This window comes from Hydra vulgaris, chromosome 11, assembly GCF_038396675.1.
Source record: "Hydra vulgaris chromosome 11, alternate assembly HydraT2T_AEP".
Lineage (NCBI taxonomy): Eukaryota > Metazoa > Cnidaria > Hydrozoa > Anthoathecata > Hydridae > Hydra > Hydra vulgaris.
In genome coordinates this window covers 32,415,623-32,432,615 of record NC_088930.1, presented here as the reverse complement: position 1 = coordinate 32,432,615, position 16,993 = coordinate 32,415,623, and the positions used below count along the sequence as shown (strand labels likewise).

The 16,993-nt window shown below is 28.9% G+C and overlaps 1 protein-coding gene across 1 annotated transcript in view; it reads left to right on the top strand.

Moving 5' to 3' along the window:
- Positions 1 to 12,269: 12,269 nt before the first annotated feature.
- Positions 12,270 to 16,993, top strand: part of LOC100199769 (histone acetyltransferase type B catalytic subunit) — a 48,062-nt gene continuing 43,338 nt past the window's right edge. Inside the window, exons 1-2 of the mRNA XM_065810790.1 lie at positions 12,270 to 12,364; positions 13,247 to 13,297. Of these exons, the coding sequence (XP_065666862.1) occupies positions 12,349 to 12,364; positions 13,247 to 13,297 (67 nt within the window). The 5' untranslated portion in view covers positions 12,270 to 12,348. The remainder of the gene's footprint in view (positions 12,365 to 13,246; positions 13,298 to 16,993) is intronic.

Sequence of the window (16,993 nt, the reverse complement as noted above, 5' to 3'; positions counted from 1 at the left end):
TCCTATTCAATGTAGGGGAGAGCGGGGCACGTTTTCTTTTTTTTTGGAAAAAGGTTGATTAGTCCCTAGGCTATCTGGAAAAAATATTAATAAAAGTTCATAGTAGCTTTTCAACACATTTAAAACTGTTTTTTTTTAGATCATATCGGGTGGGCCAACCTACCCCGTTATGGGGGTTGGTTGGCCCAAGGATTGGGGCAGGTTAGCCTACATACAACTTATGGCAGACTTTAAAGCAACTTTACAACTTGATGAAACAAACAACTTTATAACTTGCTAAAACAATATTGAAACAACTTTAAAACAATAAACTACAAAAAAATGAAGTAAAAACAAAATAAAACAATAACATTTTATTGAACAATAGCATAAAAACATTTATAATCTAACCCTTTTGCATCTTTTTCTACATAACTCACATGGGCCCAACACTGACAGCTTGAACAATTTATCCACACAGCACCAGAATGGCTGTTTGAGAACGGTTTGGAGCAACTAAGACACAAGACATCTTCCTCATTTTCATCTTTGTTTTTCTTGTTGCGTTTTTCTTTTACAGTTGGCTGGCAAAAATCTTGCTTATTTACTTGCTTAGTTACTTGGACCGGCTTCTTTGATAGAAAATATTTTTTTATTTTTCGAGCCCTTCTGTTTTTTTTTCTTTTGCTGCTTTCTGTTCCTGTTGCAAGGCTTTTTTAACTGGTGCATCAGTTAATATAGCAAAAATTTGTTACCGGACCCATATTCAATCGATAAACTTTATTGGAGTTCAGGTTTTACAATAATCCCAGATATATCTTGTGGCTACGTTTATAACTATCTTATCAACTCTACAAGTAAACACACTCACGAAAAACTTGGAGCTTTTAAGTCTTTTGAAACTTATAACTTTTTTGTGAGTTTACACATTAATGATATTTATTAATATGAAGTTGCGAAGGACTCTGAATTCTGGTTTTTAAAAACAAAGGTACACAAATTTTATTTTGTTCTTTTTTTTATCATTAGAAATGTTTAAAAACGCTTTTTTTTAATTGAATGTACTATAAATTATAAAAAACAACGAGAATTTTTAAATACATATTTCATCTTAAAAATTAGTTTAGATTACACCTAAAAGATTACTTTTAGTTGTAGGTTCTTCCAAGCGAAAGACAAGGACATAACCAAAAACTCTACAAAGCTTGGGTTGTTATTCATAAAAAAAATGGATATGTTTTAACTGAAAATTGTTACTGCATGGCAGGGTAGACATTAAATTAACTATTTAACACACACACAGATATATATATATATATATATATATATATATATATATATATATATATATATATATATATATATATATATATATATATATATATATATATATATTTATATATAAAATATCTATATAAATATAATCTCTCTCTCTCTCTCTCTCTCTCTCTCTCTCTCTCTATATATATATATATATATATATATATATATATATATATATATATATATATATATATATATATATATATATATATATAAATTCTTAAATTATAAAGTGTTTTTGAATTCAGATGATTCAAAAACACTTTACAATTTAAGAATTTATTTTTATATACAATTTAGTATATAAAAAATTTGCAAATATAACATAGTTGATAAATATTATTTACTACAATATACTTTATGTCATGTATAGATTAAATACAACATAAAACATATTTAAATTTTTTATTTCATTTGTTCTTATATTAGTTCTTTTTTTTTTTATAGTCTGGAATCTGCATGCAGTCATGTGGCTGCCTTGTTATTTAAAATTGAGGAATGTATTGAAAATTCGGAAAGCCAATAAAACTGCTGTTAATAGTAAACTGTGTCAATGGAACCAAGTAAAGAGAAAGGCTTAAGCATCATCTTTGCAAAATGTATCCTTTAATAGACCAAAACGTAATTATTTACTATATGAAATAAGATCAGCTAAAAATACTGTAAAAAATTATTCTGTCAATGCAGAAGAATCCATAAAAAATTTGGGTCTAGATAAAGTTCAAGAACTACAAAAGGTTATGTCTAAAGCAGCATATTTTAATTATGTAAATGTCTTGGAAAAATACTGACGGTACATCTGATGAGACAGAAGAAAATGTCCAGAACCTTTTACAAGTCTGATTGATTATGAAGCAATTAATTTAGATGATTCTTCTTTAAAAGAGAGATGTTTTTTAAAATACAAAGAATACAAATCAACTTACACCTCAAGTTTATTTGATTTTTTATCTGAAATTATTAAACTGCAGAGTTTATCCAGTATATGGAAAATTCACAAAGCAGGGAGAATTACTGCCTCTAATTTACATGAAGTTATGTATTTCAAATATATCAACTCATGTAAGTAATTGCTTAATAAGCTAATGTGTTATACAAAAGCACCTAACACACCTTTCTTAACTTATGACAAAGAAATGGAATGTAACACTATAAAACCATTATGAAAGAAAAACACAAAAACTTCCAATTGACAACTTTAGGCCTTCACATTTTATACAATAAACTATACTTAGGAGCTTCACCTGACTCAATAGTAAGATGTTCTTGCCACGCTGTCGGTTTGCTAGAAATAAAATGTCCATTCAATTATCGAAATGGCTTATTGAACTAGGAAACAGATAAAAATTTCCCTATTGATTCATTTGGAAATATGAAGAAAAATCATAAATACTATTCACAAGTGCAAGGTCAACTATATGTTCTAAATAAAGAATATTGTGATTTTTTTGTTTGGGCTTCAAATCATTATTTATTAGTTCGAGTTACAAGAGACTTAAAGTTTATTGATGAAATGATGCCTTTGCTCTGGAAATTATTCATTGAGTGTTTACTACCTGAAGTTGTTACACGCAAAAATGATGTATGTTTAGATAATAAACAAAAGTATTAGAATATTTGTAAAAGACCCTGTTTTGAACCAACGATAGCATAGCATGTGATAAACCAGGTTGAAAAATTGAGTGATTTCATTATTCTTATGTGAAAATTACAAGAGCTCCAGTCGGTTCTTGGATATGCAACAGTTGCTTAAAATAAAATTATGTTTAATAGGGTTCTTCTGTCTACACGATTATTGTGCAATGTATTTTGGCTTATAAAAAACGGTTATTTTCATAGCCACATATTGTTAAAAACATGATTTGGTATTTGATTTTGCCTTTGAAATGATTTTACAGATTTAGTTAATTATGGTATTTTATGCTAGTTCTCATAAAAAAGTTTTGTGAAATATTACCTTGTCAAAATAATGTAAAGAAAATCGAAGTAATTTTTTTTTTTTGATTGCGTGTACAATTAGAGATAATGCGCTGTTTTTGTGCTTTTTGAAGATTCCTCTTTTTTGTGGCTCTATGTCAGATTTTGTGTAGTTGCAATTCTTTATTTGATCCGTACAAGTGTACTAAAAATAGCAAATTACACAAAGTTCTGTTGTTAACAAACAATTATTGAATTTGTTTTATCAAAATTTTACTTAATTGCCTTGATTCACTTTTTATTTTAAGTTACTCGGACTAAAATACAATTTATCTTTAAGCGGCAATAACATTAATTTCTGCAAGTTCTGATTTACTCTTGTCTTATAATTAGATGCTATAATTATATAACAAGATTTGAAAACTATCCTTTTATTCCTGATTGATTTACGCTTACGCCAAATAAATTAAATTTTTTTTTTTTTTTTTTTTTTTTTTTTGCCGTTTAAAAATATACATTCCGTAATTTACTAACAAAATATAAATATAGCAGGGGCGAGAAGAAGACTAATATGTCTTATCACCAAGCCCCTCTATAAATTCCGTAAATATAAAGGTTAATTTTAAAATAAGAAACTTCGTTAATTTTATAAAATAAACAAATGTACAAAAGTGGTAAAAAGAAAAAAAAGTGAAAAATTAGCTAGAAGCGCTATAGGCTTAGCAAAAAACAAAAACAATAAAAATATATATATTAGGATATAAATAAATTTAACTCAGTCTTTTTCTAAAATTAATATACTTTTCATGTATTTGATAGATAAATCATAATGTAATTTCAGAAATAGTTTTGTGGTAAATCATTCTTTATTAATAGCTGTCTTAGTTTTGTCTTAAACTCATTAAGCATTGTTAGAGTTTTAAGTTCAGTTGAAAGTATTTTATTCCATGCCTTTGGTCCTCTTATTGAAATTGAAAAATCAGTTGCTGCATAACTTTTGGGCTGTATATATCTGTATATATCAATTTCTTATTGATTATGTTTTGTTTGGGAAAAATCACTACTGTTTAATATGCTAAAATAAAAAGATTTTGACCACATGTTCAGAAGTTTCATACGAAGTCCAGCAAAAAATTAACCCACACTATTTGTTTTGACTGCCAAGAATTTGCGCATGCGTACATCAACGGACAAATTCAAAACAGTTCCAACCCGTTCATAAGTTAAATAATATATATAATGATGAATAAATATATACAATATTTAAGTTTAGACACATGTAAATCTAAGTTAAAATTACTTTTTATAGTAAGATAATTTATCCAAATTTAAATATTATGCATACGAGTGATATTTTCTTAGTATCGACGTATGAAACCCAAAAAAACGCATAAAAACAAATGCTAATTTGTTTATGAGGCTTATTTCTGATGTAATATGTTTCACAAGTTTTAATTAATAACTTTTATAACAAAAACAATTTTTCCGTCACAAATTTACCCAAATTATTTTATAAATCTACGGGGCAAGTTGGCCAAATGGTCAACGTGCCCTGGTTGCATCGGGCCAATCTGCCCTATTATCATGTTTAGAGTATGAACAACTTTCATACTCTAAACATGATAATAGGGCAGAACAACCTTAATCCATCAACTAATTTTGTGGAACATTATATACTAAAATAATCCTTACCCTATAAGCTTTAAATATGGCACTTGAATAATATATATATATATATATATATACTATATAAATACTATAATATATATATATATATATATATATATATATATATATATATATATATATATATATATAAATACTGTCAAACGTCAGTGAGTAAAACAAGATATTCAAAATTTACTCTGATGTACCAAAATTTGTTAAACGGCCCCACACACTCAAATATGGTCCAATAAATACGATTTTTTTTTTTTGAAAAAAGGATTGAATTAACCTTTACTTAGATTCCCAGCTTGTTAAAGCGTTTAGCCTTTGAATAAACTCGAATGGGCCAACGTGCCTCGGTCTCCCCTACTATCTACATATCCAGAAAATAAATTGGGAAAATCTTTTTCAAAGTTTTATTTTTATAGAAAAATGCCAAATGGTGAAAAATTTAAACGTGAGTGGTTAATCGATTCTTCGAAAAATAACGCCATATTTTGTTTCTGTAAATTATTTGGCAAACAAGAAATAAAATTAGTTAATGAAGACTTCAACGATTGGCAACACACACCTGAAAACTTATCTCGTCACGAAAAAATATCAATGCACATCGAAAACTGCACTTGTTGGAAAGAATTGAAATTAAATTTATAAAGAAAAACTACAATTGATAATGATATTCGGTATTATTATGCCGAGAAAAAACGATGGTCTCAAATTGTCACACGCATGATATCTGTGGTACAATTTCTAGCAAGACAGTGTTTAGCTTTTAGAGGTTTTTCTAGCAAATTGTACGAAAAAAATAATGGAAATTTTTAGAAGTAATTGAAATGATAGTAAAATTTGATGATAGAGTGGTTCTTCTGCTGACAGTATTGTTACTTAGTGGCATGGTTTTCACATCTTGGTCATCTTTTCAAAAAACAGTTTTTAAAAAATGTTGATATCGAAGGCTTGATTAACTGCTCTCCTATTGTATGATTTTTCCCAGATTTAGCGATGAGTAATGAAATTTGATAGCTAGCCTCAAGAGTGCGATTAATATTAACATTATGAGCAGTAAAGAGAGACTTTAAAGTTGCTCTTTTTTCATAATTTTTCTTTAAAATTTGAAAATAACTTAAGTTAATTTGAAATAAAACCGTTAATTTGAAATAAAAGTAGTGCTGTGCTTTTATAAGCACAGCACTACTTTTATTTCAAATTAACGGTAACGCACATTGACAGAACGATACAAGCAACTGATAATCTTAGTCCAAATCATAGTTTTCCGAATTAGTTTTCCGAATCCTAGTTTGCCGAAGCAAATCTTAGTTTTCCGAATGCATTCCAGCGAAAAAATTTTGCATGATGCACTTCATAATGGACATTTCCTGGAGATTCGACTATGTGGTTAAATTTAGACTGAAAAAGTCCTTTTTTTTTCGATTGCCCCCGAACTATCGAATTGCCAATGAAAATTTCCTACGCCCCACCGGTGGGGCGTGCGCCCCACGTTGAGAAACACTGATATATATTAACATCAATAAAAGAAGCAAAATATTTTTCAGTCATTTTAGACGGTACACCTGATGCTGGACATGTCGAGCAAATTACAATGATTTTCAGATATGTACATACTAAAGATAATAAAATTGAAGAAAAAATTTCATTGGTTTTTATCAAGCTGAAAAAAGTACTAGAGAATCTTTTTATGACTTCTTAATTCAAAAATTAAACATCTTGAACTAAATATTAAATACATGAGGGGCCAGGGATACGACAACGGCTCTAATATATCCGGAAAATATATTGGATTGCAAAAACGAATTTTGGACAATTATCCACGAGCTTTGTTTATGCCATGCAACCTGCATACATTAAGTTAGGCGATTGATGATGCAGCTGAAGTTTCGTTTCCAACGGTGGACTTTTTTAGTACTGTATCAGTAATGTATAATTTCTTCAGTGGTTCATCATTTATGTGACAAGTTTTAAAGAAAAATGTAAAATCTTCAACATTGAAACATGTTAGTGAAACTCGATGGGAAGCAAGAATTAAAGCGATCAGACCACTGCGACATTAATAAGGTGAAGTTTAGGATAGAAATAGCTTAAGAATGTTCAACGCCAACAGTTCAACATGAAGCTGAATGTTTGGCAATGAAAATTAAATCTTATAAATTTATTTGTTCAATAATAATATGGTACAAAATCTTAGAAAAGGTAGATGTTATTAGTAAAATGATGCAGAAAATTTCTTGGAATATCAGTTCATGTGCTGAACTGGAAGTTTTGAAGTTTTTCAAAAGCATTAGAAATGATAAATGTTTCGAAAGTTATTTGAATATTTCTAATGAAATTTGTAAGGCAGTTGAAACAGAACCGGATTTCCCTGCTGAAATTAGTGTACGTCGCCGACGTCACCGAAAACAATTTAGTTATGAAGGAGAAGAAAGTATTTAATTTACTCCAAAAGAAAATTTTCAAATTAATTTTTATTATGTAAAACTAAGTACAACTATTTCATCTTTTACCACTCGTTTTAAAACTTTGTTAAATTTCGAACAATGTTTTGGATTTCTCTACAAATTTATTGATATGGAAGATGAAGAAATAAAAAAAAGTTATATCAAACTTCATAATAAATTTAAAGATGGTGAATCCTGTTGAATCAATGGTGCGGAATAGTAAGAAGAAATAATTTCTTTGAAAATAATTGTAAAAAACAAAAAGCAGCTCGGAGAACTTCTAAATTTCTTATTTAAATACAACTTGGAGACGTCTTTTCCAAATGTCGCCGCGAGTTTAAAATTTTTTCTAACAATTCCAGTGTCCGTTGCTCCAGGAGAACGAAGTTTTTCAAAACTGAAAATAACTAAAAGTTACCTGAGGACATCCATGACGCAAGAACGTCTCAGTAATGTTTTAATTATTGCAATAGAAAGTGACATTGCTGGTTCGTTAAATATTCAAGAAGCGATTGTAAAATTTGGTTCCATAAAATCGCGTCGGGTTAATTTTTAATTTCATTTTAATATGTTGATGTTACATGTAGTTTTGTAAATATAAATTAAAAATTAAATTTTTTTTTTTTTTTCTTTGATATTTGTTACCTCGAAGAGCGGTAACAAATATCTAAGAAAAAAAAAATACATACTAGGACGCAGCCGACTAAATGCCCAGGCACGGCCCTGTACATCATACACTAGTCCATCAAGAACCCCTTACCTTCCTCAGGTTGATTGAAATTTTTGAATTTTCCCTGAATCCTCCTCATTCTAAACACCTTGGTATTGTAGCTGTAAAGCATTTTCATTTTAAGATCATAGTTTGTTTGGGCCTGGAGAATTTCATTGTGAGTTGCTGTTTTAGAGTAAAACATTAATATTAGGTTTATGAAATTACTATTTTGCACACGTAATTTACTGTTTTCTCTTTTTGGGCAATAATCAAATGAAAAAAACACATTTGATCAATTTTCTAGACAAAACGGCATTTTAGAAAAGTTACTTAGACGATATTAAATCTAAAAGTACAAGATGGTGTAGCTTTCTCGCTTTCAAAACAAACGAGAAATTAAAAATCTTTTTTTCTTGTAAACAAACTAATTTCTCTTTACTAAACTTTTTTTAACAAGATTTAAATGATTAAAAATCCAAAATCGTTCTTTATGCGTTTTCTTCAGTTTTTTAAAGCAAAATGATTGGATATCATTAATAATAAAAAACTAGCGCCCACTGCGCTCAGAAAATTTGGTTGTAAATTTTTATTTATGTATAAGAGTGTAATTTAAATTGATGTGCGGCCTGATGTTTTCTGCTCGTGTAAAGAATAGTGTTAAAAAAGAGGGTGAGAGTTTTGCTCACATCTGGCACTGTGCAGTGGACCAAATTATTAAAGCATAGTGCTTGGTAGGGTGTCCACAAAAAAAAAAGCTCTCAACTGATTCTCATTCTATGTGACCTAAATAATTCCTAAAAAGAATTTGACGGTTATATTTTGACAGGAAGTGGTTTTACGGTTTTAATGTTAACTGGCTTAACATTAATAAAAAACACAATTTTTTTTATATTTTAGAAAACTAAGACAAAACAATTAGATGCGTATAAATCATTTCCAATTGTTTTCGCTACTATTTTACTTGATAGTTTATATTTATAAATATGAAATTACAAAAAAAAATACATAAAAACTAATATTTATTAGCAAACTTAAGATTTAATTGCGGTGAAAAATTTCTCAAAAGATACAACTTTTTGAACAGTTTCCAGGCTCCTTTTTGGTCATACTTTTAGTCAAGTTTTTTCTAGACTTTCTAACTACAAAAAGTACATTTTGAAGGTGATCTTCATCTCTAGTAGCTGAAATCTTTATTGAGCTTTAATGTTTCTTTCATCATTTACTACAGATATGTTTTTGATCCATACAATAAAATCTAGCAACTGAGAATGGTTAAAAACATCTATAGTATTAAGACTATTATCGAGCCATTCTTTTATAATTGCTCTTGATATATTAAAATGTTTGAAGAGAAGGTCGCTTTACTCTAAAATAAACTCAGGTAGCTCTGTGGTCTCTCCAATTTGTACATTAATTGGTCAACAACGCTAAAATTCATTTGGCTCTTCAAACTCAATCAGAGCTAACAGCATTTTTAGCTTTGTTTCAGAAGGAACTTCTTTATCCCCAAAAGACAAAACACAGAGTTGTGGAGTTTAGTACCACGTATGGCGTCCCAAACTGAGAAGCAAAGCATTTCCAACCTTCTTACTGACTTTTCTCAATGCATAGGCTGTCTGGATAGCTTTCAAATCATTGTAGGGAGCCAGAAATCCTAAAAAAATTTTCAAAAACCATGGAACATAGCAAATTGCAATGAACAAATTTGCATCCTTGAACTGCAGCACTTTTTTTCTGTCAAGATATTACTTATATCTTTGGTCATATAATGAGTCAGGTTGGAGATGGCATCTGCTAACCTTGCATCGTGGCAGGCGCAAAGTTGATGAAACTTAAAACCTTGTACTTCCGTTCCAAGGAAGAAGGAGGCAAGCTTATATACCATAATCATTCCTTGAAAACACCATATCAGTAGTAACATTAGTCAAAAATATCTTAGCTTTTTCACTTCTTTAACTTTCTCGCAGATTTCAGGTCACTTGTTATTTAGCTTGACATAAAAAGCTCTTCTTGGACCTTTAGTTTCCTCACCAGTAAGAGCACCCATATAGTGAGATACATACTTCATATATGTGTCTCTTACACATTACCCACAACATTGGTAGTTTCAAAATATCTGTAAGAATTTGGACTACTCCATTGACTCCACCTGTATTGCTTGCAGTTGTATCACAGCATATACTAATGATCTGCTCTTTACATCCATAATATTGTAAAAGATTTTTCACTTGTTCTGTTTGGTCAACTCCCTTTGAAGAGGGACATAAAAGATGGTCTTCCATGGTATCGTTATCCGGGGAGCTCGCTGAGGCTGCAAGTTGCTCAATTTTTTGAACATTGTTAAGCCCAGTGGTAATTTATTCCAACAGTTAGGTATCAAAATGAAGAATAAATTGTCGGCTTTTAAGATGATTAGTAATTGAAATCCACTCCAAGTCTCCTTCATTTGAACTTTTTTCTATAAAGTGTGCTTTGTGAAAGCAGTATATCATTAATTTCTATACATAGCTTGTTCTTTCTCCTATTTGCATCCAGTACTTTCCTACTGTAGTCTCCATCAACTTTTGTTCCCATATATCCTTTTCTATCCAACTTCTGATCTTCACAAAAACTAAAAAATATTTAAATCTGTTAAGACATTTATAAATAAATTAATAAATGTCCTAGTTTTTCTTGGAAGATGACCAAACCATGGAAAGAGTTAAACGTAAATATTTGAAAGGAAATACTTTGTTATTATTTAAGTTACTTTAAATCGGAAAGAAAATCGTACTGGTCAAAAAAGTGTTATTTAATGAACTTACTTTATATCTTCCAGCTTGGCATCATTTGTTCTCAATCTATCAGCAAGAATATCTTTTTCAAAATTCTTTGTTGAGATGTCAAAAAGCTGATAGGATTCTGTGAGAAAATCTTTCTCTAACTTTGATTGCTTATCAAGACCCAGTTTAGAGAAGACAGTTTAATCAATTTCTTGTATTTTAAATTAAATTTAATGATTTTGGTCTTTATATTGTACCCAGAAATCACATATTTCCTGCCAAACCCAACATTATCCTAAATTTTTTGAATCCTAGTTACCAAGCAAGAATTATCAGAATCTGTACAAACACCATTTTCACAAACAAGATCCTTAGATTTCGATTTCAATTTGTAGACATTAGTAGAAGTGGGTTTGTACTTAACCTGTGACTCGCGAAGGATAAATTGATAGCAGCGCCGTACTATCGCAAGTGCAACAAGTGCAATCGCACTGGGCCCCTATTAAATAAATTAGAAAAACTTCTCCAATACCATAAATTACTACGAGTTAAAAGAAAAATTTTTTTTTTTTAGTTTCTGCACAGGGCCCCCAAAAGTTACAGCACGGCGCTGATTGATAGTATCCTAGAACATCATTAGATGGAAGCTGTCTCTGTAGTAAATCCTTCAGTGGGTACTTCAATAGGTAAATATACCTCAACCTTTCTGTATTTTTCCGTTTTTTCTCATTCTGTCCCATTATCATTCTTTTTTTTAGCTATTCTACCCATTTTTTATATGAATTTCGAAATAATCAGTTTTTAAACTAGATTTACCGTTACGGCTTTTACAACCGCTTACACGAGAATTCCTCCATGCACAAATTAGAATTCCTTCGTGCACAAATAATTCAATTTAGAAATTTTTTCCTTCAAAAAAAATTTCTAAACGGAATTATTTGTGAACCAATCCATGGGAATTTATACCAACAAGTAATATTGTCCAGAGGGAATTATATAAATTGCTAACAATGTTCTCAGGGAATGATGCCAATCTTTAATAATGTCCTATGGGAATTATTTGTGTACCAAATATTACATCATATTAAAACATATTGAAATATTAGATAGTGCTGTTTTTATGTAAATACTCATATGTTTACAAAACTGTAAACTCAGAATTTATATCTATCACTTCTAGTCATTAAAAGTTTAAAAAAAAGATTTTGGTAATTATTTAGGACCAATAGAATAGGAATCAGTTGAGAGCACATTGAAATTAAAAAAAAAGTATCTTAGTGGGATTTGTATTTAAACTTTTGCGTCTAACTAAAGAACGGCGCGCTATATTCTCTTTCCCGCAATTTCAGTGGTAAATAGATTTAAAAAAATGATGAACAGAGTTGTTAATTTAATATCTATATTTATATTATAGATTAAATAACATTAATATAAATTTTAGAAATTAATTTTTACTATTTTATATCATAGATTAAATAATTTTTTCAAAATTAACTAATTCAAAAATAAAAATAAAGCAACGAAAGTTATTCAGATGGCTGTTGGTACAGGTAAATTTAGCTAATTTTAGGAATATTTCTTGACTTCAGTACATACATCGACTATCTTATAACCTGCTGCCGCAAGGGAGTGCTGCTACATTGACTAAGGGTTTGGCATGGGGCAGTAATCTTTTTTTTCTTTTTCATTATTAAAATAATGAAAGAAAAGATTTTTTCCCCATGCTAAACCCTCAATCGATGTAGCAGCACTTTGTAGCAGCAGGCTATAAAATAGTGAGTGTATTTACTAAAGTCCTTCATGTTTAAAAAGTGTTCACTTAACTGCAGGATAACCATATTCTATTTTATAATATATATATGTATATATATATATATATATATATATATATTTATATATGTATATATATATATATATATATATGTATATATATATATATATATATATATATATATATATATATATATATATATATATATATATATATATATATATATATATATATATACAGGCCTCTGCAGGAGTAAATGAGTGTGAGAGCAGAGAAAAACTCTTCTAAAACAAACATGATGAGCCATGCGAGGTGCTCTTCTAAATAGTTTCTTATGAGAGCTTTTCATTTTTGTACGAGCCATCTGTTTAATCATTAAAAATATTGCTTTTATAAATACAAAAATTGGTTTTATACTTGTTACAAGCATATGTTTATAACGTTAATGTTACAAAAATATATACAAAAAAAGTATTATTGCGCTGTGAAAAAATTCTTTAGATGGGCCTTGTCTTTGGGTTTTCACATTAGCTATCCATTTATTTATTAACAAAATTACTTATTTGACAAGAGCCATAAAAGTTTTTACTTTTTATAAAAAATGTTTTTTATTTTCTTCATCAAATGTTGAAATAATTTACCAAAAATTTTTTTTTTTCAGGAATTGAAGGTTACAAGTGTGATGCAAATGATGTCCTTTCAATTAAATTAGGTATTTAATTAAGCTATTGAAGTAAATTATTTAAAGCATAAAAAAAAGATGAGAGAGTTAGGTAACGATTAGTGGGGTGTAACTGGTTTCTTGATTAAATTAATTTTAATGATATATATTAAAAAGCTTTTAAAACAAAGATATCTACTAAGAAATAATTGCTAATATGAAGTAAATATATATTAAATTTATAAATAATGAAAATATTACCAGCAATCACAGAGCGCGACAAATTGATGAATGTGCGAACATTTGTTTAAAAAAAGTCAGAAAAAACTAACATCACGTTTCCTTACTTTTACTTAAGCAAATGTTAGTGTTTGCTTAAAATTTTTAAAAATGAACGCATAACTTTTTTTTCCAAATAATTATGCAATTAATAGTTTTTTATTTATTATAAAAAAAACATAATTATTATAAAAAAACAATAAGATACTAAAATTTGAAACACATTTTCAACGACATTAAAAGAAATCATGCTAATACTTTCTTCAATAGCATTACTTATTAACTGAAGAAAGTAACTATGGTTAGGCATGATTTTTACAAAAGAATGGGAATCTTTACTTAAAATGCATTTGCAATTACCTTAAAAGAAACCATGCTAAAACATTCTTTTTTCAAAAGCGTGCTTATTTTGTTAAATTAAAGTAATGCTTGCTTGCCCTTTTTAAAGTTTAGAAAAAAATTTTAAGATTTGCAGAAATATATATAATTTAATAGAATATATAGAACTATTACCTTTATTATAGTTTCATTTTTTATTGTGCGTTTAACAACACCAATTATATGATATTTTTTTATTAAATACATAATATTAAAAATATAAAAATATCACATTAGGTAATTAATAATAACTATATTTATCCATTTATTTAACCATAAAATCAAAAATTACAAATTTAATTATGATATACAAAGTTAGGTTTGGTGTCACTCATATAGTTAAAAACTATGGAGTGACACCTTAACAAAATAAGTAAATAAAATAAAAAAATAGTAAAATAAGGAAATAATAAAGAAAGTAAACTACATTAATGCAAGTAATAAAAAAAGGAGTAATAGGAACAATATTATTTAAAAATTTGGAATCAGAACAAAAATATTAAGGAGTAAGGCTAAGAAAAATGAAAAAAAAAAAGAGAGAATGAACGGATCAGATAAGATGAGTGAGAAAAAATGTAAGAGAAAACAAAAATTTTAATCACATAAGTTCAGAAGGATAAAGTGAGAGAAAAAATTTTTGCAGAAAAATATTAAAAAGCAAATTAAAGGCAAACTTAAACTAAAAAAATATATACATAGGCGATTCTCCAGAAAGGTAGCAATATACTGTCACTAATTTTTTCTTTCAAGTTAATACTATTTTTATTTTTAACGGGTACAAATAATAAATTTACAGCTCATACAATGTTAAACTAATCTAACCCAATCCAAAATAGTATTTTCAGTGAATAAATTATGTTCCACAGACTGTGACAAGTCACGTCCGTGGAATGTCACCACCCAGACCTTTTGCTAATCCCAAGTAGTTTAATCCTTGATAGAAGTACTTTACTTTTTTTTAATGCAAAATAAATAATTAAAAATACATTAAAATTAGAGTTGACATATCATTTTCCTCAAAATATATTTTCAAAGTAACTTTTATGTGATTGAAGCTTGTGTCACCAGCTCAAGTGTCACATCTGTAGATAGAGTTGTTAACATCAAAAAAAAGCTGTAGGATGAAGCAGTAGTGCTCTCTGTTGCTGTCCTAGCTGAAATACCAGACATTTTTATTAATGAGTAAAATTGAAGGAAGGTTTGGTGGAGTTGTTTTGTGTTAATAAGCGTTGAAGCTTTAAAAGTTGAATTTGTTAGTGTGAATGTGTCACATCTGTGGTAAACATTTATAGAGTATATAAATTTATTTTTTTGTAAGCAATAATTTTAATTACTAGCTATTACCTGAATATGTTTACTCCAAGGGGAACAGAGTCCTAACCTCAAAACATAGCACCCCTTTTAGGCGTTTTCCTTCTGTGAATCTGTCACGTCTGTGGATGTCACGCCTGTGGATGTCACATCTGTGGAATACAGGAAGCAACAGACGTGACACCAGTGGAACAGACGTGACAACAAATAACAATTTTATTTGTATATGGATTTTTTCATGTCTATTTATACTATTTTTAATATTTTAAAACTTTGGTCATTTAGCCAATTAATTATTAAAGAAAAGATAAATGTTTCTAGCCTGATAGATTACAAAGATGGGAAAGATAGAAAAAACTAGAGAATTGAAAAAACTAAGTATGAGAATGGCAAGGGAGAAGATGAAAGCTGAAAACCCAGAAAATTATGAAGAACAAAAGCAAAAAGACAGAGAAAGAAAAAAAGCATCACGGAAGAAAATTCATGAACTTTCAGAAAGGGATAAAAGATCAGTAAGAAAAAAGTTGGAAGGAAAGGACCAAAAGAAGTCGAGAAATGAAAAAGAAAAGACAATAATTAATTGAATATTTGTCAACACCACCTGAAAGTCCAATTGTAAATATTCCTATCGACAATGAACTAGACTTCAATGTACTTCCTGGTCCCAGTCAAGAATCTAGTTCCAGAAATAGCAGTGAGCTAAAAATTCGTAAAAGGTATAGAGATGGGTTAAAGAAAAAAATCCAAAAATTAGAAGAAAAAACAAATTGTTAAAGCAAAGAGGTGATAAATACAAACAAAACTTCTACAGACTGCAGTCTGCAAAAGTATAAAATGCTCAAAGGAAGTAAAGAAAAGCTTGCTTTTTAGCGAAGTGTTAAAGACACAAATACAATCAAATTTTTCTACTGAGAGATGTATTAACAAAAAAAAGGTTTTTGCCAGGGTATTAAGCGGAAAGATAATAAAGAAGTACAGACTTCAAAGAAGCCTTAACAATCTTACTTCTAGATATATCTTACCATGCAATCCATACCATACACATCAACTCTCAAATATACTGAAACAACAAAAACTTAAGATGGAAGTACAAAACTTTTTAGAAAAAGATAGTTCTAGTAGGCTTACTGCTGGGAAAAAAGAAACAATAACAAGAAACAAACTGAAAAAACAGAAAAGACTATTGAATGATACAATGTTAAATTTGTATAATGACTATAAACAAACAAGCGAGTTCAATTCAACATCTTATAGCATATTTTGTAAATTGAGACCCTTTTGGGTAGTTTAACCAGACTTCCGTAAACGAGATACTTGTCTTTGTTTTGACCATGAGAATTTTGCTTTGGTTCTGGAAAAGTTGTATACTTTAAAGATGTTGACATATAAATATCCCACTGACTTGCTAAAGAGTATAACATATGATGGCGAGTTGAGAGAATTGTGCCTAGAAAGAAAATGTGGAGTATGCTGTTTAAACAAAAAAATAGTTTGTAAAGAATTTGAGAATGAACAAGTAACTTTTCCCCAATGGTCTAAAAAAAGAGTGGAAGTTTTGGTAAAAGGTAAAATGAAGACATGTTTCAAAACTGTAAATAAAGAGTTAACATTAACTAAAAACAGCTGTTTTTACATTTTATTAATAACATGTTGGAAAAGTTTATGAGGCATGTATGCAATATAAAACACCAGTACAAAGCTACATCAGAAATAAAAAATAACTTGGGGCCTTGGGATATTTTCATTCATTGTGATTTTTCAGAAAATTACAATTGCAAA